At 35.5% G+C, this 22,919-nt stretch overlaps 3 protein-coding genes and 2 long non-coding RNA genes across 6 annotated transcripts; 3 read left to right on the top strand and 2 right to left on the bottom strand.

Annotated features, from left to right (window-relative positions):
* Positions 1 to 10: 10 nt before the first annotated feature.
* On the bottom strand, positions 11 to 1,234 carry LOC105967992 (uncharacterized). 2 transcript variants are annotated; one of them, XR_016035083.1, is made up of 4 exons: positions 897 to 1,234; positions 659 to 788; positions 234 to 582; positions 11 to 137 (listed from the first exon to the last, which is right to left on the bottom strand). It is a non-coding gene; the product is annotated as an uncharacterized LOC105967992 (long non-coding RNA). The 2 variants fall into 2 exon arrangements; XR_016035082.1 differs by having other exon boundaries at positions 13 to 137; positions 234 to 524; positions 897 to 1,231.
* A 2,367-nt stretch (positions 1,235 to 3,601) lies between these two features.
* On the top strand, positions 3,602 to 6,212 carry LOC105966819 (pectinesterase). The gene is made up of 2 exons (XM_012991397.2): positions 3,602 to 4,728; positions 5,347 to 6,212. Exons 1-2 carry the CDS (start codon positions 3,678 to 3,680, stop codon positions 6,036 to 6,038), a joined length of 1,743 nt encoding a protein of 580 aa, XP_012846851.2. The 5' UTR covers positions 3,602 to 3,677; the 3' UTR covers positions 6,039 to 6,212.
* Positions 6,213 to 10,141: 3,929 nt separating this feature from the next.
* Positions 10,142 to 13,779, top strand: LOC105968114 (pectinesterase/pectinesterase inhibitor PPE8B). Its single transcript, XM_012992731.2, has 3 exons — positions 10,142 to 10,754; positions 11,390 to 11,974; positions 12,807 to 13,779. The coding sequence occupies exons 1-3, from the start codon at positions 10,442 to 10,444 to the stop codon at positions 13,499 to 13,501; spliced, it is 1,593 nt and encodes a 530-aa protein (XP_012848185.2). The 5' UTR covers positions 10,142 to 10,441; the 3' UTR covers positions 13,502 to 13,779.
* Positions 13,780 to 15,059: 1,280 nt separating this feature from the next.
* LOC105968123 (putative pectinesterase/pectinesterase inhibitor 45) lies at positions 15,060 to 17,488 on the top strand. The gene is made up of 3 exons (XM_012992743.2): positions 15,060 to 16,025; positions 16,101 to 16,261; positions 16,466 to 17,488. Exons 1-3 carry the CDS (start codon positions 15,091 to 15,093, stop codon positions 17,158 to 17,160), a joined length of 1,791 nt encoding a protein of 596 aa, XP_012848197.2. The 5' UTR covers positions 15,060 to 15,090; the 3' UTR covers positions 17,161 to 17,488.
* A 1,832-nt stretch (positions 17,489 to 19,320) lies between these two features.
* On the bottom strand, positions 19,321 to 20,122 carry LOC105967999 (uncharacterized). The gene is made up of 2 exons (XR_016034783.1): positions 19,679 to 20,122; positions 19,321 to 19,574 (listed from the first exon to the last, which is right to left on the bottom strand). It is a non-coding gene; the product is annotated as an uncharacterized LOC105967999 (long non-coding RNA).
* Positions 20,123 to 22,919: the final 2,797 nt, after the last annotated feature.

The following is a 22,919-nucleotide window of genomic DNA, read 5'->3' as shown; positions in this document are numbered from 1 at the left end:
AAATTAAGGGCCGTTTTGCACTTTGCCCCCCAAACAAAAAAAAGTTGCACGTTTTTACTTGAACTCGTTATTTTATTACACGGTGCCTCTAAAGTGGAATTTTCAGACGATTTTAGCCGGAATATTAAACACGTGCTCTGCACGTGAGATTTAAAGGGATAAATTTGTCAATTCACTTATATTATATATTAAATATTAATTAATCGTTAAAAAAGAAAAAGAAAAAAACCCACCATATATCCTCTTCTTCCCCCTCTCTGTTTCTCTCTCTACTCGTCTCCACCACCACCCCATTCTCACATTTCCTTCAATTTCTGCCCCTTCATCACAGTCCTTCAATTTTTGCCCGATTTTAAAAAAATCGCAACCAAACTAAAAAAATGATTAATTCGGCGGAGGCAGGGGCGCCGGTGGCTGGGACTCTTCCGTTGTGCTGCTGCTGCATTTGGTGTTATCAATTGAGTTTAATATGTGTTTTCAGTAATTCTTGATCTCATTGTCTGTTCTTCCAGGCAATCTTCCAGCTATCAAAGACCATATGCCGGGAAAAAAAAATTCATTCTTTAATCAATCAATCAAACCCTAAAAATAAAAATGCATTCTTTAATCAATCAATCAAACCCAATTAAAAAAAAATTGAAAAAGAAAAGGGGCGTACTTATTTCCAAGCAAGCTATGGAGTTTGATGATGATGTCATCTTCTTCATCAGTGAAATTGCCTCTTTTTAGGTCAGGTCTCAAGTAATTAATCTACCTCAATCTGCAGCTCTTGTCGCATCTAAGCAATCCTGCAATTAAATCATAAAATTAATTAAAATCAGCAAAACCCCCAATTACAAATTGAAACAGAACCAAAATTGAAAAAAAAAACAGAGGCATGCATAAAGAGATTGTACCTGCTGCTTTGGGGAGGGAACGCCAGCAGCCCTCGCCATGGGAGCGTATGTAATTGATGAGACGGTGGTCTTCTTCTTTAGTCCAAATTAAAAAAATGATCAAAAACGATTAATTCTCATTACTTGAAGAAAACTCACAGAAAACCCATAAACAAATGTCGATTTGTCCAAGTAAGAACATCTCTTCATGATTTGGTTCAACACCGCTTCTTGGGAAAGCTTGTTTGATTTTTTGATCGCCATTTTTTTTAGTTTGGTTGCGATTTTTTTATAACCGGGCAGAAATTGAAGGAAATGTGAGAATGGGGTGGTGGTGGAGACGAGTAGTAAGAGAGACAGAGAGGGGGAAGAAGAGGATATATGGTGGGTTTTTTCTTTTTCTTTTTTAATGATTAATTAATATTTAATATATAATATAAGTGAGTTGACGAATTTATCCCTTTAAATCTCACGTGCAGAGCACGTGTTTAATATTCCGGCTAAAATCGCCTGAAAATTCCACTTTAGAGGCATCGTGCAATAAAATAACGAGTTCAGGTAAAAACGTGCAACTTTTTTTTATTTGGGGGGCAAAGTGCAAAACGACCCTTAATTTAGGGGGTAAACTGCTTTTTACTCTTAAATTTTAGTTGTAAAATAAATGAGCTCAGTCCCATAAACATATATCAAAGGCCCCTACCATTTTTATTATTATTATTATTTTTAATGCAAGTAATTAAATCCCATTCCCACAAGTTGTTGATTTGTTAAATAAATGTTTTACTAGAGTCATAAAATATTTGAAAACTAAATACTATGGTAGTAGTTAGATTTTGTATACTTTATTTCTACAAATAAACAAATAAATAAATATCAGTATATTATATTTTTTTCACGTCAAGTCAAATTCATCAAATTGGCTTTTGTGGAAAAATGAATAGACAGTAGTTGCCTCAATATTAATGATTAACAACATTCCAAAACGGTGTCGGCTAGACCAAATTATTTAATCCTTTGCTGCTAACAAACTCCATTATTAGGACATCATTTGTCTGTTAAACATTAGTTAATACTCCTAATATAGTAAGTTATAATGTTGGTTTCATGCTTAACAGAAGAGCGAGAAAAATAGGGGGATTTTCTTTCTTCTTTTTTTTTTTTTTTTTTTTTTTTTTTTTAATTTAATGATTAGCTCAGAAATAATAAATGGAGGGGCATTTAATTAACTGCAGAAATCAGATATATTCAATAGATTTAGGTTGGTCCGTTGGTCGTAATAGGGATGCCAACCACTCTTTTTCAAGAATTAATTGGCAAAAAAATAAACATAAAAATACTATTCGATGGTGCAGTATTTTGCACCGTAGAAACCTTCTTCCAAATCCAACTTCAATTCTTCATTCATCAGATAGTATGTCCGGTGCTTGTATTTAGCTAGCGAAGACGAACTAATCGACCGGAGAAAGATAAAAACAAGATAGAAAGAGATAATTTGGAAAACGAGTGTGTTATCAATAGTTAAATCATTGTGATATCGTGTTTAACTCGCTCGCCTTACACCCGTGTATATAATTTGTACATAGTTGTATTAAACTCGCTTCATCTATTCATGGAATACTTCTTCGGGTCTCTTTTTTCAACGGTTCTCATTCAGTTCGCCACTTATCCTATTGATCGTCTTTAGTATGTTCTAATGGGTTGGTGAGCTTATTAACTGCATAACCTTGAAACATCGTTTTAACGAGCTTGGCACTAACGCGTTTTATTCCTATGAACTTTTACACAGGCATTGTCTTTCACGTGTATTTGATCGGTGAACTCAATAAATCTTTTAGAACCCATACATTTTATTCTTATACTAATTTAATAAGCCCAATATGAAAGGTTTGGTCCAATCTTACCAAACTGAAATCCATCAACATTAGTCCATATGATGTGTAGGTGCATAATGCACATATATAAATTCAATGAATTTTCTTATTTTTGGAGAATATTCGAATATAAATAAACAAAATAGTGTATCTGGAAAGTGGAAAAGTATGTCATTTGTACAGCGTGAGATGCAATAACTAGATAAGAAGGGGACCTCAAAACTCGACAAGAGCGCTGGACTAATAGTGATTGATGCCTCACACCCCCACCCCCCAACCCCACCCCACCCCACCTTTTTTTTTGCCAAAAGATGCAATAAAATAAATTAATTAATTAATTAATTAAAAGTTTTATTGGAAATGAATAATCCAAACTATTAATAAAAATTGAAAATGACGACCGCTCACATGATGTAAGTTTAAATTACAAAAACCCCTAATCTATTTGGTAATTACAATCAGCCCTCTCAACTATGAATTTTCTACACATCCATCTTTATGGTGTCTAAGTGAACAAAATCTTATAGATTCCGTAGAATGGGCGCTAGTTTGTTTTCGTTTTGTGCAAAAATGCAGTTTTTGATGCATCAAAATTTGATATTTACAGACACATCTTACGATCATCCCGTTTGAACAAATCGAGCTCGAATGGAATAAAACGAGTACAAATTGAAGAATATGTAGAATTATTTTTGGTAATCTGACATTTCCTCCCGGTGACCGTTTGTCCGACTCTTAATAAAAATTGGGAAAAAAATAAAAAAATAAGATATTTCCAAAAACAGGTACAGAAAATTCACGTGGAAGGTAGATAATCCTATATATCCTGACCATGCAAAAGCAATTAATCATTCATAAAGATAACACAATTTATTTATTTATTGTGTCTACAACATTTTCAGGCCTTTTCTTTTTTCACACCGACACATCCATGGAAAATATGCAGTCAGAAAACAAGCCCAAATCCAGGCGCAAATTCATTCTCCTGTCGGCATTATCTTCTCTGCTGCTACTTGTCGCTGCTGTTGTTTCTGTCGCCGCCGTACAATCCCACAAGCATGCCTCCATCCACGGCGCCGGGGTTGCTAAATACAGTGTCAGCCACTACTCGGTGGTCAAGTCAACCTGCTCCGTCACGCTGTACCCGGAGCTCTGCATTTGGACGATCCAGGAGGCGGCTCCGGCCGCCAGCATGAAGAGCAGCAGGGACGTTTTGATAACCGCCCTCAACTACACAATCTACACTGTGGAGCGGAACTACTTCACCGTCAAGAAAGTGGGGTCCACCCGGAGCAAGTCTCTGACGGCGCGTGAGAAGGGCGCGCTGCACGACTGCCTGGAGGTGATCGACGACACGCTGGAGGAGCTCCGGGACACGGAAATGGAGCTCAAGGACTACGGATACAAGAACTACACCATCGCCGACCACAAGGAGAAAATCATGTCCCTCTTGAGCGCGGCGCAGACAAACCAGGAATCTTGTCTCGACGGATTCTCCCATGAGAATGCCGATAAGGTTGTCCGGAAAGTTCTCATCGCCGGTCAGAAGCACGTGTTCAAGCTCGTGAGCAATGTGCTCGCCATAATCAAGAACCTGGCCGATACTGAAATGGCCCAGTTGAATTCTTCGCCGGCGGCGGAGGGGAGGAGGCTTGGGGAGGATACTTCCGGTGAGTGGCCGGAGTGGATGTCGGCCGGAGATAGGAGGCTGCTTCAGTCATCGACGGTGACTCCTGATGTGACGGTGGCGGCGGACGGGAGTGGGAATTTCAGAACTATTGCCGCGGCGGTGGCGGCGGCGCCGGAGAGAAGTACTAGGAGGTATGTGATTAGGATAAAAGCTGGGGTTTACAGAGAGAATGTGGAGATTTCGAGAAGGAAGACTAACTTAATGTTCGTCGGAGATGGACGGTCGACCACCATTATTACCGGCAGCCGGAATGTAGTTGATGGCAGCACCACCTTCAATTCTGCCACTGTTGGTTAGTTCAAACTCCAAATCATTTAAATTAATTCAATATTTAATAATTAACTAATTTCGGGTTTACTTTAATTTGAAGTAAAACGACGCCGTTTGCATACTTAAGAATAACATTAATGTGAAATGACGTTACGGACCTCGAGATTGCATTATTTTTACTTTTTAGACTAAAAGCCGCCGGGCCCGCAAACATTTATTTATTTATTTATTTTCTTTTGTTCAATAATTTAATTGGATAGGTAATAAATAAATCGGAACAACTTTTTTCGTTTCAACTTTAAATTTCAAATTTGAATTTTCAATTGTTTCGATTTGGAATCTGATTTTTTATTAAAATAATATCAATAAAATTAAAATTATTACATATATTTAATTTACTATGCATCATATATTAGGAATAAAAATAAAGTTTCTCCAATTCAAATTCCGATTTTTTTCTTCTATTGTGGTTTCTGTAACCTAATTTTCGATGTCGAGCAATTTTTTAAATTGAAATCAGAATTAACATTTTTTTAAAATGAAATCACATTTTTTTTTTTTAAATGTGAATATTAGTCCAATGAAATAATTAATCAGAAAAAACAAATATTTAGTTTAATAATTTCGTTTGCATGCGCAGCGGTTATCGGCGACGGGTTTCTGGCACGGGACATAACATTCCAGAACACCGCCGGACCGTCAAAGCACCAGGCGGTGGCGCTGCGGGTCAACGCCGACCTCTGCGCCTTCTACCGCTGCGACATGCTTGCATATCAGGACACCCTATACGTCCACTCCCTCCGCCAGTTCTACACCGGCTGCCTCATCGCCGGAACCGTCGACTTCATCTTCGGCAACGCCGCCGCCGTACTCCAGAACTGCGACATCCACGCCCGCCGCCCCAACTCCGGCCAGCGGAACATGGTCACCGCCCAAGGCAGAGACGACCCCAACCAGAACACCGGAATTGTTATCCAGAAGTGCAGAATCGGCGCCACCTCCGACCTCCGACCAGTCCAGAGCAGCTTTCCGACGTACCTTGGACGGCCGTGGAAGGAATATTCGAGGACCGTCGTTATGCAGAGTGAGATAAGCAACGTGATTAATCCGGCGGGGTGGTTCATGTGGGATGGGAATTTCGCGCTCAACACTCTGTTCTATGCGGAGTATCAGAACACCGGCGCTGGAGCTGGAACGGGGAGCAGGGTGACGTGGAGGGGGTTCAGGGTGCTGACTAGTGCTTCTCAGGCGACGCCTTTTACGGCGGGTAATTTTATCGGCGGCGGGAATTGGTTGTCGGCTACTGGCTTTCCGTTTTCTCTTGGCCTTTAATTAATTTCACCAATTTCAGCTCGGACTTCGGATGAATGGAGTTGTTGTTTTGTGCTTTTATTATTATTGTTTTTTTTTTTTTTTATCCAATTTGTATTTCTGTGAATAATCCGGTCTTGTGATACAAGATTGGTCCATTTTGGAAATTTCTCAATAAGAAAATGATTGTTTTAATTCTGTGTTTAATTACTAAAACATCCCATATAACCGTAATTACTAAAATTTGCATAATATTTGTTTTCTTCTTACACTCACCCCCTTAAGGTGTGATGCTTCATGAATTGTTTTTTATTCGAGGGAATATTCCTTATAAAAATGTCGATTCTACCCCTGCAGACGTGACATTTCTTTATGCTACATGAAATCTTTATTTTTCTTGAATAACACATTCGCAACTTTTTAGTATTACTGTTAGACCCTATGAAAAAAATGTAATATAAAAAATGTAATATAAAAAAAGTCACGTCTGCAAGGGTAGAATTGACATTTTTCGGGGGCAAATCGATGGAATAAAAAAGATTCCGTAAAAAATCATATAGTCAGGGTGTTGGTGTAAGATACAAACAAACGTCGGGGGGGATTTTGGCAATTACTGATAGGTGGTTGGGTTTTTTGTAAGTTTGCCAAATTTTAGGGGGCTTTCGTAATTTACCCTTAATACAACTTAGACTAGTAATTGGGCTGGACTCGATAGAAGGAAACAATATTGAGTCAATTCAAACAATGTATTTGGGCTGCATAAAAGTTATTTATTAACTGGACATAACATAATTCTTTGGAATATCATAGTGTATGATCCAATTTCATGCTATTTTATTTGTTAGTAACAAAATTTAAAAAAATAAAAAATAAAATAAAAACATCAATTCGTAACAATCAACTTTGTGCCAAATCCCTGCCTTCAGGGCTCCATTCCTTATCCGGTATTTGATGGAGGAATGTAAATCATGGTGGCTCAACGATCGATTAAGATAGCGGATCCTAAAACCTTGTACCAACTTACTACATTCGAAACCAGTTGAGCTATACCCATACGGGCGTAACAATCAACATTTGTAACATGGAATAAATTCCAGCATATAAAAGGAATTAGAATCCCATACGCAATGTCTATAATGTCTGGTGTTCCTCATTATCTTAGATTATTACATTACTTTATCAAACTTTAAATAATAGGTATATATAGAGATAATCTAGCGATTGGAGCAAGTGAATTTGTGTAAATTGATGAATTAATCCTCCATTTTCAACGGTCGTAAGGTGGAGTTTGTCACACATTGTCAGCTTAATGAAGTTTATTTCTCTCGCATGGTTTGCAAGTTATTATACGAGAGTGTAGATTTACTCGATGCGCCTATAGAGTTGGTTGCACATTGACGAGTCTAGAGATAGATCATCTGATGTAGTTGAAATATGATGGGCTGGAAGAGCAAATTAAGTGAATCACTGACTCACGAGTTTGATGACCTTGAAATACCTGCGATCAGAGAACACGTAAACTAAACATGCGGTTGATCTGACGAAAACCTCTCCGACACTCAAGTCAGACGTATGGATTACAAAAGTCGTAGAAAGAATACGAGCAGTTGTATTGTTCGCATATTAGACGTACCTTAACAAATGAATTGTAATCTTTATGTATATCAAGTTGGTTGGGCTGAAGTTACTTGATTGTAATTATCGGGCTCAAACTTTATTTGAAGGTGATTGAACATCAATTGTAGTTGTCTTCAATATTGGATTCTTAATCCAATAAAATTAAGAAATTGTAGATCCATTGGACCGACCCAAATAGACATAGCACACATACATGATTGATGCAGAATTTTTCATTGCCGAAAATATTAATAATAATAATAATATTAATAACTAAAATAAAAAAAAAATTAAAAAAAAAAAAAAAAAGTGACAGCTCAAAAGGGTTTCGACGGATCAAAACGCATGTGCATTTGGGATACGTAATGAAATTTAATGCATGCCCGAACTTACGCATTGACCAATCTATTATTTAATATGATGTTTTAAATATTTATTAATTTATTATGAAGAAATCCCGCAATAACAAACACGCTTATAACTATTTCGGCCAAAATAGTTCATAGGAAAAAACGCGCTTTTTGGGCCCTCTTTAATTAATTAGTCTTTTTCCTAATACGAAATATAGATATTGATGTTTCCGCGTTGCATGTGATTCTTTATCCCTTTTTCATTATCTCATTTTCATCATCAATATCAATTCTCCATTTGATGCTTACGTCATTTTTCACTCTATAATATTTGTTCGGTAGAAAACGGGAAAAATCTGTTCGATGAATCCAGTATACATCATATCGATGGTCGATTACTTCTTTACCCATACCTGGACCTCCGCCACATCGACAAATATTGTCAAACTCATACTAACGGAACGTGGCATAGCTTCGTATAATCAACTCAATCTCTTAATTTTCGATACCGAATTTACAAAATTTGATCGCTTTAAAAGGGACAAATTTAATATGATCCAACGACCAATAGCAGATTGCCACTGTTAATTGGTTGAGTAGGAAAATTAAATAATGGTGATGGATTTAATATAAATGAAATGCACAAGAATATTATGAGCTGAAGGGGCCATCAATCATAGTATATAGTATATGTGGTTGCAATTAATAAATGCATAACTCTCCTCAAAGTCAAATGAAATAATTAATCAAAAAATATATATATATATATAGCAACTACATTTGCAATTTATGGCACATCAATTGTAGCAACTAGCAACTGCATTTGCAATTGACCGCTATTAATGTTTTTTTCTCAATGAATTTACCATTATTATTTTTATTTCTTCTCAATTATTTACTGTAAGGTATATTGTAAAAAAAAAAGTTATTCTTAATTTTTAAAATTACTAATTTATCTGTATGTTTTAGATTTAAAGCCTGTTAATTCAATACTTTCTTTTCTTCTAATCCAGTGTAATTCATTTTTTTTATTGCATTTGTATTATTTAACCTTGTCAAGAATGATAATTAAAAAAAATATTTTGATGTTATAATCACATGAAAATATTAAATAATTGCACCATAAACTTAATAATTACGATTTATGATCTTAATTACCACCAAACTACAATCAATGCTTCAGATAAAGCCTCCCTGATTTCATCTTCTTAAAATTATTGAAAATGCAAAGTTACCCGAAAAGAGAAGACATTTAAAAGTATAATTAGGTGCTATTTAAAATATTTATAAAAGAAATGACAGAATTTTTCATTTTATTTTTAATAAAAAAAAGGCAATCTGGAAAGGGAGAAAAATTAAACAGAAGAGAAAAGAGGAAAAAGCTAATTAAATAATGGGCTGGCACGCATTCCTAAGATTCGCGCGCTTTTGTAAAAAGAAATGAATTCTTTCACTCTCACTCCTCTCACACTTCGGCGGTGACCGCCGACACCCCTCTCCTTTTCGTTAATTTGAAAAAAAATAAGAAAAAAGAAAAAAGAAAAAAGAAAAAAGAAAGTTCTTCCATGGTAATTATATTTTTGAACTGCAGAAGCTTTTATGTGGGCAAATTCAGAGTATGCTTACGTGTATATGTCAATTTTAAAGACGTTGCATTGAACTTCGCGCATAATTAATGTAGTAGATGTAAACTGTGCACGATGGAAGTAGGGACGTAAATCATACTAGGTTAACCATGCATATCGACTCGTAATTAGTTATTACTTCATACATCAGCTTAATTTCCAAATTATAATAGTAATAAAAAAACCCGCCTCGGCATTAAGAAAAACACAAATTTCGTTCCTTAAGGTTTACCTCGATTTCTCATTGGTTCTTCTTGTTCACATACCAAAAAAAAAAAATTTAAAAAAAAATTAGTATTCCATATTTCAAAATTAAATTCAACACTTTTAGTACATTTCCATCAAATTTTCTTTAGTACTAACCGAATCAAGCGTGTTTCTATTACTGCCACAACTAACAGATTAATAATAAATTAACTGTAAAATAACCAAAAATATTGACATGAAGAACTAAATGTGAAATCAGTGCAAACTCGAGGGACGAAAGCTCTAATATTTCCGATATATAAAGTGAAAAATGAAAGGTAAATATAATAAAGAAGGTGATGAATATAATCCATGCAAATATAATGCATAAGTTCTTGCTCAGCCTTTAATACACCCCCCCACCTGCCCCAACCTTATAACCAAATTACCTTAGCCATCGATCTCTTCTCCCCCTCTATTTATTACAACCACTTTCTCTCACACACATACACACACCCAATTTCACGCATTTTTTCTCTCTCTATCCTTCATTTTTATTCCAAGTAATATAATTGATCTTCCCTTTTAATATATTAATTATAGTTAGGCCAGAGTTCCTTTTTTCAATTCATAAGTTTTTTTATCCATGGCGTCTGCATTCTTGAAATTTGTGTTTCTGCTGGTGTTTGTTTTGTTTACGAGTTTTGTCGGTTTCGGGAAGTCGGATGATTCTAATAATGAGCAGACGGAGTGTTTGAATGTGCCGGCGTCGGAATTCGCGGGCTCGGTTATGTCTACTATCGCCATAGTTCGGCAGGTGATTTCTCTCGTGTCTCGATTCTCCGGCGCTTTTGGCGGCGATTTCCGGCAGAGTAATGCCGTTTCCGACTGCCTTGACCTCATGGATCTTTCCATTGACGAGTTGACCTTGACAATGTCTGCTTCTAAAAATCCAAATGGTAATTAATTAATTTAATTTCTCAACTTTTATTTATTTATTTTATTTTCATTTGCTACCTTTTTCTTTAACAGCTGCATAGCGCTGTAAATAATCTTTGTCTGACTTTTTTTTTTCCCATAAAAAAAAAAGGAATACACTTTCCCTATGCATGAGAATTTACTAATACTATATATTATATATATATATATATATATTATATATATATATATATATATATATATATATATATATATATATATATATATATATATATATATATATATGCGTGGCTTATTAATTATTAGTATTTAAATTTGTAGTTTTATTATTTTTACATCTCCACATAATTATTATCTTATCATAAGTTCAAATTTCAAACCAAATGTTGGTGATCCAGCTAGCTTATCAGTGGATATTAAATTTTATTGCATATATCAGTCTTATTAGATCACAATTAATACGGTTTTATTAACGATATTAAATATCGTGACGCGCTAACGATTCAAATGTAATAGACATTTAAAAAAAAAAGTTACTCCTTCGTTAATTAATGATTTTTTGTTTTTTGTTTTTGTTTTTTGTCTCGTACGTAATCGAACGATAATTATACTAATTAACGGTGATGAAAACTGCGTATATATAAACGCGTTACAGCGAAAGATAATGGAACTGGAAACGTGGGGTCCGATATGAAGACATGGTTGAGTGGAGCATTGACTAACCAAGACACATGCAGCCTAGGGTTTGAAGGCACAAATGGCATTGTCAAAAGCTTAGTTGTTGGCAGCCTTGACCAAGTCACCTCACTCATCTACGACATGCTCTCCGCCGTCAAGACCGCCCCGGCCCCACCACCTAAAGCCGCCTCCTCCCCGGGCGGCGGCAACAAAGGTGTTGGTAGTAGAAAACTTATCCCCAACACTGACAAATATCCGGATTGGGTGAAAACCCACGACCAGAATCTTCTCCAAGTGGCCAACGGCCCAATGGCGGATGTGGTGGTTGCCGCCGACGGGACGGGGAATTTCACAAGTATAAAAGATGCTATTGAGGCCGCGCCCGAGTATAGCAACCGAAGATATATTATCTATGTGAAGAAAGGTGTGTACAAGGACTATGTTGAGATTGGTAAGAAGAAATGGAATATAATGATGATCGGAGATGGCGTCGATGTTACCGTTATTTCCGGTAATCGCAATTTTATCGACGGATGGACCACTTACCGCACTGCATCATTCGGTAAGACGTTTAATTAATACCTTAATTAATCTAATTAATCACACAAGATTATCATGAATAATGGAAAAATTAACCAAAAGGAGGATTATATTTTTATTCGTTGTTGAAATAGTCAATAAAATTAATTAAATGATCTTACAAATTGATCCATTTAATGTGGTGAAGTGAATTTAATTTTGTGTAGGTTGGAGTTAGACATAAATTTTATACTACATCAATATATTCAATATCTAGTAACACAGTAGGGGCCAACAAAATAATAATTTATTAATAACCTATGTAGTGTAGCACATGGGACATGTCTCGTGGTATAATTGTCTATCTACTTTCTTGATTTCATTTGACTGTATTTAAATGTTTTATATTTATTTAGGACCCCATAATATCTTTGATGCTAGGACCCTCATTCGTGGTAACCTTGAAAAAGATACAATCTTGGAAATTAGAACGACATTTTTTCAATTTCCGACGATTCTGATCCAAAAAAATTCAATTTCAGATGGATTATTTATGCTCCAAGTTTTTCGATTTGGTATATATATAAGATTTCGATGCGATTGTGATTTATGTATTTTATAATTTTAGTGAATAAAAATTTAGGATTTTTAAATTCCTCCGATTCCGGATTAAAAAAATCGATTTTGGAAAAATATTTTTTATTTCAATTATTAAAATTACAGTTTCCGATTTTTTGTTTAAAGGGAATTAAAGTTAATTTTTCACTTGTAAAAAATATTGAATTTTATCGAAAGTGCTTATTCTAATCTGATCGGTCCGATTCGAGCAATACCTATAAATTTGACTATCTTAATAAATTTTCTTTCAAATGCAGCTGTTAAAGGGCAGGGATTCATAGCGCGTGACATAACATTCGAGAACACGGCCGGGCCGGAAAAGCACCAAGCCGTTGCATTCCGTTCGGATTCCGATCTCTCCGTTCTGTACCGTTGCGCCTTTAGAGGCTATCAGGACACACTGTACGCCCACTCGCAGCGCCAGTTCTACCGAGAATGCGTAATCACGGGCACTGTCGACTTCATATTCGGCGACGGAGCGGTGGTTTTCCAAAACTGCAATATCCAGGCCCGAAAAGGCCTCCCCGACCAGAAGAACACCATCACCGCACAGGGCAGAAAGGAGCCCGTTCAAAATACGGGCTTTTCGATCCAGTTCTGCAACATCTCCGTCGCGAACGACGTGCTGAACACGACACAGACGTATTTGGGCCGGCCGTGGAAACTGTACTCGCGGACGGTGATCATGCAGTCGTACATTAGCGGTAGTGTCAGGCCCGAGGGGTGGCTCGAGTGGAATGCGGATAACTTTGCGCTGGACACGTTGTTTTACGGAGAGTATATGAATTACGGGCCGGGCTCCGGGCTGGGGGCCCGTGTGAAATGGCCCGGGTATCGAGTTTTGAATAGTTCGGCTCAGGCTAGTAACTTTACGGTGTCGCAGTTTATTGTCGGGAATACTTGGCTGCCTTCGACCGGGGTTAAGTACACCGCCGGGTTGGGCGCCGTTTGAGGGTGATTTTGATCAAAGTATAATATTTGAAGGGTATCTATGATAAATAGATAGTGTTATTTTGGGGTGGAGATGCATAATTAGTTGTATTTGTGGGGGTTGATTCTAAGTATTGTTAATTGTAGAAGGTGTGAGTTGATATTAAGTTTTTGTGTTTTTTTATTTGTTTGGATGATTATGCAGTTGGGAGGCGAGGCGATTTGTAATTTGATCGTGACCGTGATTGCCTGATTGGTTATTTACGAGTTACTAATTATATATATAGTTTTTTGCTACTATATGAATTTTTCATTTTTTTTTTTTTGGAAAAGCATATAATAATAAATAAATAAAATCAAAGAAAATCAATCTATTAATCTTTTAAATGATAAATACCCTAATAATACAAAGTAAAAAACTAATGAAAAATTGGAAATATCAACTGCATTTTTGTAACATATATGTAAATTAATTTCATATCTATGAATAGCTAGGTCAAACTTCTTCATTATTTTTTTGTAAATAACAATTTTGAAGCTAGATTAAACACGATATGCACATTCAATCATTAAGGAGTGACAACATATATTATCATATTTTTAGGACAATAACTTTTGTCACAATATTATCACTAATCATATCATTAATTCAATATAGTAATAACCAATACAAGTTACTAATTGACAACATAGGAACATCACTAGTACTTAACGAAAGCAATTAACCTCAAGATTCAAGTTCAGCCAAGTTGGATAGTTTTGAATCATAGATTTATATAAATAACCATCAGCTAAGTACATATACACATGGGCGTATGTCGGTATGTGTGTTATTTGTGTAAATTAATAATTCAAGATGATCCGATGTATTTCACCTCATGTAACATCTACAATCCAAATATGATATGTGATTAATGGACACATGTATATATATTAATTAAAATAATGATAGGGTTATCAGCTTATCATGCATGCGCTATTAACGGGAAATTAGATGCTACATCTATTTATTTACACGGGATAGATTATTTGAACCGTAAATCTATACAGAATTACATATACATACCTATACAATTCACTCAGTGTAAATAAGAGGCGTGGCATTTAACTACCTAATAATTAACATGAACACATTTCGGCAATAATAAAATTTTCTTTTTCTTAATATATTTTTCTTTTAATTTGTGAGAATACCAATACATTTAGGCCACAAATAATTATTAGTAGTATTAAACTCAAAAAATAATGATGCGTGAAACGAGAAACAAGGAAGATAAAACGAGGTCAAAGGATGGATCAACCATTTTCCAACCATAAAACTGAAGAGAAGTTGTCCTAAAAATTCTCCAATCCAGACCTCACTTAACTAAACTCCGACACTACTCCAAAGCCACTCAAATTCACACTCCAATTAAACAAAAATTTAATCCACAACCCTAAAACAATAAAAACAGATATATATAACTATACCACCCATTATAAAAATATCCGAAGAAAACATCAAATCCTGCCTTGGCTTATTTCATACACAAGCCAAAAGCCAAGGCAGAGAAAAAAAAATATATTCTTTATAAAAACAAAATAAATACTAAATATTAAACAAATAATAAAATGGCGTTCCAGGATTTCGACCTAATCTCACAACGAAGGCAGCAAGAGAAGAAACAAAAACTCCGGCGGAGGCTCACCATCGCCGCCGTCTCCGTCGTCACCCTCCTCCTCATCGCCGCCGCCACCATCTGCGTCCTCGTCTACCAAAAGACGGAGCACGTCACCACCGAGCAGAACACCAAGGCCTCCCCCGCAACCCACTCCTCCGCCGCCGGCGCCACCAAGCCCACCACCGTCGCCTCCGTGAACGTGGCCGAGAAGGCCGTCAAGACCGTCTGCGCCTCCACGGACTACAAGCAGACCTGCGAGGACAGCCTCCTGAAGGCCGTGAAGGACAACCACACCGCCCAGCCCCAAGACATCCTCCGCGCCTCCTTCGCCGCCGCCGCCGCCGAGATCGACGACGTGATCAAGAAGGCCGCCGCCCTCAAATTCGACGACCCGTTCAAAAAGGCCGCCTTCAACGACTGCATGGTGCTCTTCAAGGACGCAAAGGAGGAGCTGAACACCTCCATCTCGAGCGTCGCCGGCAAAGATCTGACCAAGATCTCCACCTTGAAGCCGGAGATAAACAACTGGCTGAGCGCCGTCCTCTCCTACCAGCAAACCTGCATCGACGGGTTCCCCGAGGGGGAGGAGAAAACTTCCATGCAGAAAATGCTCAAGACTTTCAGGGAGCTTGGCAGCAACGCGCTCGCCATTGTCTCCCAGGTTTCCTCCATCCTTTCCGCGTTCGGAGACGAAGCGCACCGCAAACTCGTGAGCGTCGACGACGGCGAATTCCCCGCGTGGGTGAATAACGATTTGCGGAGGCTGTTGAAGGCCGGTGGGCCCACCAAGTTCACTCCGAATGTGACCGTGGCGAAAGATGGGAGTGGGGATTTCACCACTATTTCCAAGGCTTTGGGTGCAATGCCCAAGAAATACTCCGGCCGGTATGGATCATTTTATAATTAATTATTTTATTTTTATTTTGAAATAATAATTTTGATTGTGAATATAAAATGCAGATATGTGATTTATGTTAAAGAAGGTGTGTACGATGAGAGTGTTACCGTTACAAAGGAAATGGAGAACGTTACAATGTACGGAGATGGATCACAGAAGAGCATTATCACCGGCAAAAAGAATTACGTTGATGGTGTTCCAACTTTTCAAACTGCCACATTTGGTACACAAAAATATAGTTTATTTCATTTAGTACCCTTTATTTTATTTTATTGCTAAACAAGCCCATGTAATGTGCATTTTTAGGTGTAATTAGTTAACAAAATTGAATCATAGGGAGTTTTTAACAATTAGAGAAATATATGGGAGCCAAATGCAATAAAAAAAATTCTCTAAAAGTGAAACCTTTTTATTTCTGCAATGGCAGCTGCACTAGGAGATGGATTTATGGCCCAATCGCTAGGGTTCAGAAACACGGCGGGGCCGGAAAAGCACCAAGCGGTGGCGCTGCGAGTCCAAGCCGACCGTTCGATCTTCGTCAACTGCAGAATGGAAGGGTACCAAGACACACTCTACGCGCAGACGCACAGACAGTTCTACAGAAGCTGCTACATCACCGGCACCGTCGATTTCATCTTCGGCGACGCGGCGGCGGTTTTCCAGAACTGCTTGATCTACGTCCGGAAGCCGATGGACAACCAGCAGACGATCGTGACCGCACAGGGAAGGATCGACAAGAGAGAAACCACCGGAATCGTGATCCAGAACTGCCGGATCCTGGCCGACGATAAATTGGAGCCGGAGAAGGCTAAATTCAGGAGCTACCTCGGGCGGCCGTGGAAGGAATATTCGAGAACGGTGGTGATGGAGACGGAGATTGGGGATTTTATTGAGGCGGAGGGTTGGATGGAGTGGAGCGGCGATTTTGCCCTAAAAACGCTTTTCTACGCTGAGTATAATAATAAAGGCGCGGGCGCGTCGACTACTGGGCGCGTGAAGTGGCCGGGGTGTAAAGTGATTAAGAAGGAAGATGCGGTGAAGTTTAGTGTGGGCCCCTTTTTACAGGGGGAAACCTGGCTTAAGAACCCTGACGTACCTGTGCGTTTTGGCATGTTTACCTGAGCAGCAGCAGTGTTTTTCTTTTTTTCTTTTTGTTTTTTCTTTTATTTATTTATTTGAGTTTTAAGACAGAAAAAAGGGTTTTATTTAGGATGTGGGTTTTTATTAATTTATTTGTTAATTCCTTCAGTTTTGATCGACAAAAGGGATTGATTGTTCATATACTGATAATTGTTTGTCGGGCTTTTCTGCAAAGGATGTGTGTGTTTGTTTGTTTGTTTGGGTTGGGTGTGTGTATGTCATTATTGTATTGTATTACTTCCTTTATACAATTAATTATTACTAGGAAGTTTTTTCATAAGTGAAGGAATAAAACTTTGATTACATTTAATTTGGTTTTGTGATCTATCTTGCATGCATACACATACACGTGTTGTTGTATACATATTTTACATTACATATCTGAGTATTTCACACGTGTTAATAAAAAAATTAGAATTTGATGTGTAAGCAAGCCCATTTGATAATTCCATACAGGCCCTGGAATTGTAAATCAAGAAAATGTTATTCCAGGCCCAATGGTCCGACAGTTGATCCTCAAAACTAAATTTTCTTTTTGGCGGGAATTATTAGATATTAATATCATATATTGCAATTAATGTGATCATAGGGGTTGAGTTTTCCGGGGCTAATAAATAGTACTCTTGGTATGGATTGTAAAGAAGGCCCGGAACTTTCTTCGTATTTGGCATATATATCGCCTAATAAAAATCTACGTTTTCTCGTAAAATAAAATAAAAACAGACGTCTAGAATTTGAGTTACTTCTCTGTGTCGTTGTAAACATGTTTTTGAACATGATTGTTCGGACAGTTAAGTTGAGTCGTGTCTGGGGGCAAAAATCGACTTATTTGCAATAAGTTTATAAGTGCTACTCCCATTCGATTGTCAAGATAAAACCAATCAAATGAAATTTGTAAGCTCTTGAATGTATAACTATATTATAAAAAAGTGATTTTGTATTAGCAAGGCTAGGAAGTTGTTGGTCGGCAGAAATGATCATTATTTGAATAATCAACTATGGAATGGAAAAATAATAATTGATTAATTAATTAATTATGACTTGACAATGGGTGTTTTAGCCATTGACACGTAGGCAAAAAAAGCTAAGATAAGCTCGTAATTAATAACACTGATTAGCCAATAAATAATACAATTGGGAATATAAAATAGTGACAATCTTCCTCATCTTCTTCTTCGTGTAGTAAAGCTAAATTTAGTTAAGATATCATATTCATTTCTGAATGTGACTGTGTGCTTTTATTCATATTAACAAAAAGTGGATTTGACATTTTGCAACTTTTTACGTTGCCTGGTCAAATCCTGAAATTAAAGTGCTATTATATTATATTTAGATTATTTTATTGCCCAATTAATCCCATAATTGGGTTCTATTTATTCAATTATTGATATCTTGTTGACTTGTTCCGTGCTAGCAGCCAGTAAGTAGTACCACTAATTTGGTCTAATCTTTTTTATATATATAAAAAAAATACTAATTACCAGTTCATGGGAATTTGATATTTTAGTAATATTAGAAATTAAAAAAAAAAATATATATATATATATATATATATATATATATATATATATATATATATATATATATATATATATATATATATATATTATAAATTGAATATTTAGTTAGTTCGATAACTATATAACAAAATTGATTTTTTTACTGTAGCAAGTTATTAAATTAGCATTAGTGATACAAAATGAGCATAGAAGAAGTGAACTCTAAATTTTAAATTATGGCAAAGCTTTTTCAATTTTAACAATACAAGAAATCGAGTATGTGTATTGCTGGAAACACTACTAGAAAATCATGATTTAGCTACGGCCAAATCTGTTGCTAAATGTCTAACTTCCGTCGCTAATATAGCTTCAGCGACAGATAATGCTCGTATCCATATTTGTCGCTAAAAGCCGCGTCGCTAAAATTTAGCTACGTAAGGTACAAATCCATCGCTAGTTTTAGTAACAAAACAACAACGTTGCCAAATCCGTCGCTAGTTTTAGGAACAAACTAATCCGTCACTACAATCGTCGATATTTTAGCAATACATAATCCGTCACTAAACCTGTCACTATATTTGATAGAGACAGAGTCGTTGCTACATCCGTTGCAAAAAAATAATTAATTTTTAAAAAAAATAAATAGCTCAATGCAAATATTTATATAATATTTACCAATAAAATTATCATACATAATAAGTCAGCAGACAATTTTATAAATGTGCACTACAAATGGCCTACTAATTACTAATAATCTTCTGACAGCTTGCAACATAGAATAAAAAACTTCAATTATATTCTGTAAGTGCATTGCCGAGTTGCCGACCTTCTCTCCAGCAGATAATTGTGCTCGACTTTTATGCGCCTCACTTAGATAGCATCTTGAATTATGGTTTTCTTCTAAAATAAAATAAGGAAAATATGATTAGCTAAATATTAACTTAAATCTAAAGAAGAGAACTTGGATGAAGATAAATAGCAAGGTAAAACATTTAACTTACAACTTAGCAATTGCGGCTGAAAATAATTACCAAGAGAAGCAGTGGTGAAAGAGACAAGATAAGAAAACTGAGAAATGATAAGTAAATCGAACCAAACCTCAGTCTCCTTCCAGTAGCATTCTAGTAGCATAGAGTCAGCAGCATTTCTACAACACTTTAAATCCTTGATGTTTGAGGAGATTCCTAGAAGAATTATAAGCCACTAATCAGAAATCAGTCCCATTAATATTAAAAGATCATGCTACTCAATGGCTAATATCTAGCTTATATATCCAAATGTTCAATAAATAGAAGCAAATTTACTCTGTTTACACCATTCTCTTCAAAAGAAAAGGGAAAATGATAAGTGGACTTACCATTGTACATGTATAAAATTAGATCCGTTTCGCTGTTCCATAGTGCAAGGAATAAGTAGGCATACGGTCAGAAAGACAAGTTAGAAGTAAAGTATGTACTCGTCCTTGTTAAGTGCTGTGCAAGCTCTTCAAAATATTGCCCCACATAATCTTTACCGACAACTTGTTTAATTAACTAAATTGGCAGTATTTCTGTTAAATAAGTAACCAAAAAAAATATTAGTAAATACAGATTGTTTGAAATTATTTTTGCAAGCATAAAAAAAACATAAATGATAAAAAAAATGATGAGAAATCAAGGGAAAAAATGACTAACAACATCAACTTTGTTCCCAATAAGCATCTTGATGCAATCCTTGTTAGTGGAGTATATGTCCAGTTCTATTGTTATATTACCATAAATCTGATAAAGTCTGAATGTATCTATCATTGTTACATAATAACTACAAGTTATCCACAAACACAAAGTTAACTAATGAAAGTAGCTGCAACACCCAATTCCCTTTACAGTAAGTAGAGGAATCGATACTGGAATTTTTTTTTTCTACTCAGATTGGAAGGAAGCATATATAAAGATGGCTAGGTATTGATAAAATTTATGAATACAAATTGTTCTAGCAACAAAACACAAAGACAAAACAAATCTATCATCAAATTCACCAACACACAAATACAAAAAAAAAAATTAATATTGGACAATACATTTCAAAGAATACATTCTGAAACATACCTCATAAGCCCAATAAAGAATCTTAAAATTAACTGGATCCCGGCAAACAGGAGTTGGGATAGATTTCAAATATATATTGTAATTTCAATATCTAAACTACGACTCAAATGAGCAAAGAAGCAAATGCTAGGGTTTTCATAGATAACTTAAATAACGAACCGAAGAAAGAACTTGTACCTGGATAAGATTGAGAAGAACTTGAGATTAGGAATTGCAGCAACATAAATCGTTCCTTCCCTGACTGAAAAATCTGAATGGGTAATTCTAGCAATACCTAAAAAGCAGCAATAATATATACATAAACAGTAATTGGGTTTCTTACCTCTCCAAAATACATTGTATAGAAATCTATAAAAATGGAGAAAATAATAAATAGACCAACCTGAGAAAAATCGAGTGAAACCCATTGAAGGATTTCCTTTATCGTTGGACTTGGGTTTTCAAATGGTGGGATGGGGTATGCATTAGGGCTCCACCGGCTTTTGAAGGAAAAGTCTGATTATAAAAATAATAAAATGGAAGCGGAGGGTGAGACTTTTGATATTTTGGGTTATTGTTCTTCAAATTAATTTTAGGTTAATATTTTATTTATTACTTTGTTGTAAATTTAATTTTAAATATATATAAATATAATAGTGTACCCTGCTCAAGGAATATTTTCTATTAGTGTACTAAAAATAATTTATAGTAGTAAAGAAAAATAAATGTTTAAATATTTACTTTTTCAATCAAATTTGGTCATAGCTACTTTCATCACTAAATATTTTATTTAGTCACGGATATGTCGTCCTTCACTAAATCTATTGCTAAATATTTATATTTAGAAACACATTTGTGGCCATCACTAATTTTCGTCGCTAAATATTTATTTAGAAACAAATTTATCATCCGTAGCTAACATCCGTCTCTATAAGTGAAGTGTTATAACTAGTGCAACGATTTTGTACGATGTCGCTAATTCCGTCACTAACTCTCTATTTTAGCGACGAATGTATAGTTCGATGCTATTATCCGTAGCTAAATCGTGATTTTCTAGTAGTGAAATCACACAAATCAGATCGGATTTTTTTATTTTATTTTTATATGTACTTCCTAATTCCGATTTTAATTATAGAAAAATTCGAAATGAATAAGTCGGAGTCGAAATAAATAAAATTGTTCTAAAATTGGAACTTGCGTCATCGGATTCTATGGTTCAATTCCACTCGTATGCATGTATCTTATTAATTACTTGGCATATTATATATTAAATATAGTAGTTAGTTATAAATAATGGTTATCGATAAATTAAATTAAATTATTGAGGGATTATTGATATTATTATCCATTGGCGTTAGTTGATATGTACACTATACGTTCATTGTTGGGGTATCATTTTCTTTTTTTTGACTAATTATCCACAGGACCCTACATCATTAGGAACCCCGTATTATCGTAATTAATTTTTATGTCTTCCATTATACATAATTATTAATATTTTAAACAACAAATCATATATATGTCAATTATATTATTATTTTTCAAAATCAACAATTTATACAATATTTAATATTTGTTGTGATTTATCCGAAAACTTATTAAAAAAATTCTTTTTCTTATAAAGTATTTAATTTATCAAACACTTTTCATTAATTGTTTAAAAGACCCTAAGACATCTTCAGATTGAAATAATGTTTTTTTTTCTTCTTTTTTTTTTTTCAAATTCATAATAATAAATTACGTGGAACTTTAATTTTCAAGTAAATTGAAATAAGGTTGATTAAATATCACCCTTAAACGTCATGTTGAGAACTCGTTATCCATAATCAAATCAGTAGGCTTACGTTTTAAGAAAATTAAAAAGGTATTATAATAACGTGACCCTCAAATTTCATTCATTTGATGTGTCTATTAGCTGCAAAAGTCACATGATAATAATTATCAATAAATAAAAAAGTTACGTGATAATTATTTCGAGAATTATCGCACGAGGAAAATTAGAGAAACAATCGTTGAGGAATTAAAACTCACCAAAAGAGAAGAAATTTATCCCTAGGTAAAAACTACGGGTGATAAACAAGCTGAGTCAACTCGTTGGCTCGAAAAAAGCCTGAACTCAAATATTTTGAGCTTGAGTTTTTTTTTTAGTTGTTCGTGAACCCACGAACCGGCTCGA

This window comes from Erythranthe guttata, chromosome 12 (genome assembly GCF_056151865.1).
Source record: "Erythranthe guttata isolate IM_541 chromosome 12, IM_541, whole genome shotgun sequence".
In the NCBI taxonomy this organism is placed as follows: Eukaryota; Viridiplantae; Streptophyta; class Magnoliopsida; order Lamiales; family Phrymaceae; genus Erythranthe; species Erythranthe guttata.
The sequence above is the reverse complement of the archived record's forward strand: the minus strand, read 5'-3'. Positions and strand labels throughout refer to the sequence as shown.

Coding starts and splice junctions, on each gene's coding strand:
- LOC105968123 (XM_012992743.2), top strand. CDS start 15,091: ATGGCGTTCCAGGATTTCGACCTAATCTCACAACGAAGGCAGCAAGAG. Junction 16,026..16,100: donor CCCAAGAAATACTCCGGCCG/GTATGGATCATT, acceptor TATAAAATGCAG/ATATGTGATTTATGTTAAAG. Junction 16,262..16,465: donor TTTTCAAACTGCCACATTTG/GTACACAAAAAT, acceptor CTGCAATGGCAG/CTGCACTAGGAGATGGATTT.
- LOC105966819 (XM_012991397.2), top strand. CDS start 3,678: ATGGAAAATATGCAGTCAGAAAACAAGCCCAAATCCAGGCGCAAATTC. Junction 4,729..5,346: donor CTTCAATTCTGCCACTGTTG/GTTAGTTCAAAC, acceptor TTGCATGCGCAG/CGGTTATCGGCGACGGGTTT.
- LOC105968114 (XM_012992731.2), top strand. CDS start 10,442: ATGGCGTCTGCATTCTTGAAATTTGTGTTTCTGCTGGTGTTTGTTTTG. Junction 10,755..11,389: donor TGCTTCTAAAAATCCAAATG/GTAATTAATTAA, acceptor AACGCGTTACAG/CGAAAGATAATGGAACTGGA. Junction 11,975..12,806: donor TTACCGCACTGCATCATTCG/GTAAGACGTTTA, acceptor TTTCAAATGCAG/CTGTTAAAGGGCAGGGATTC.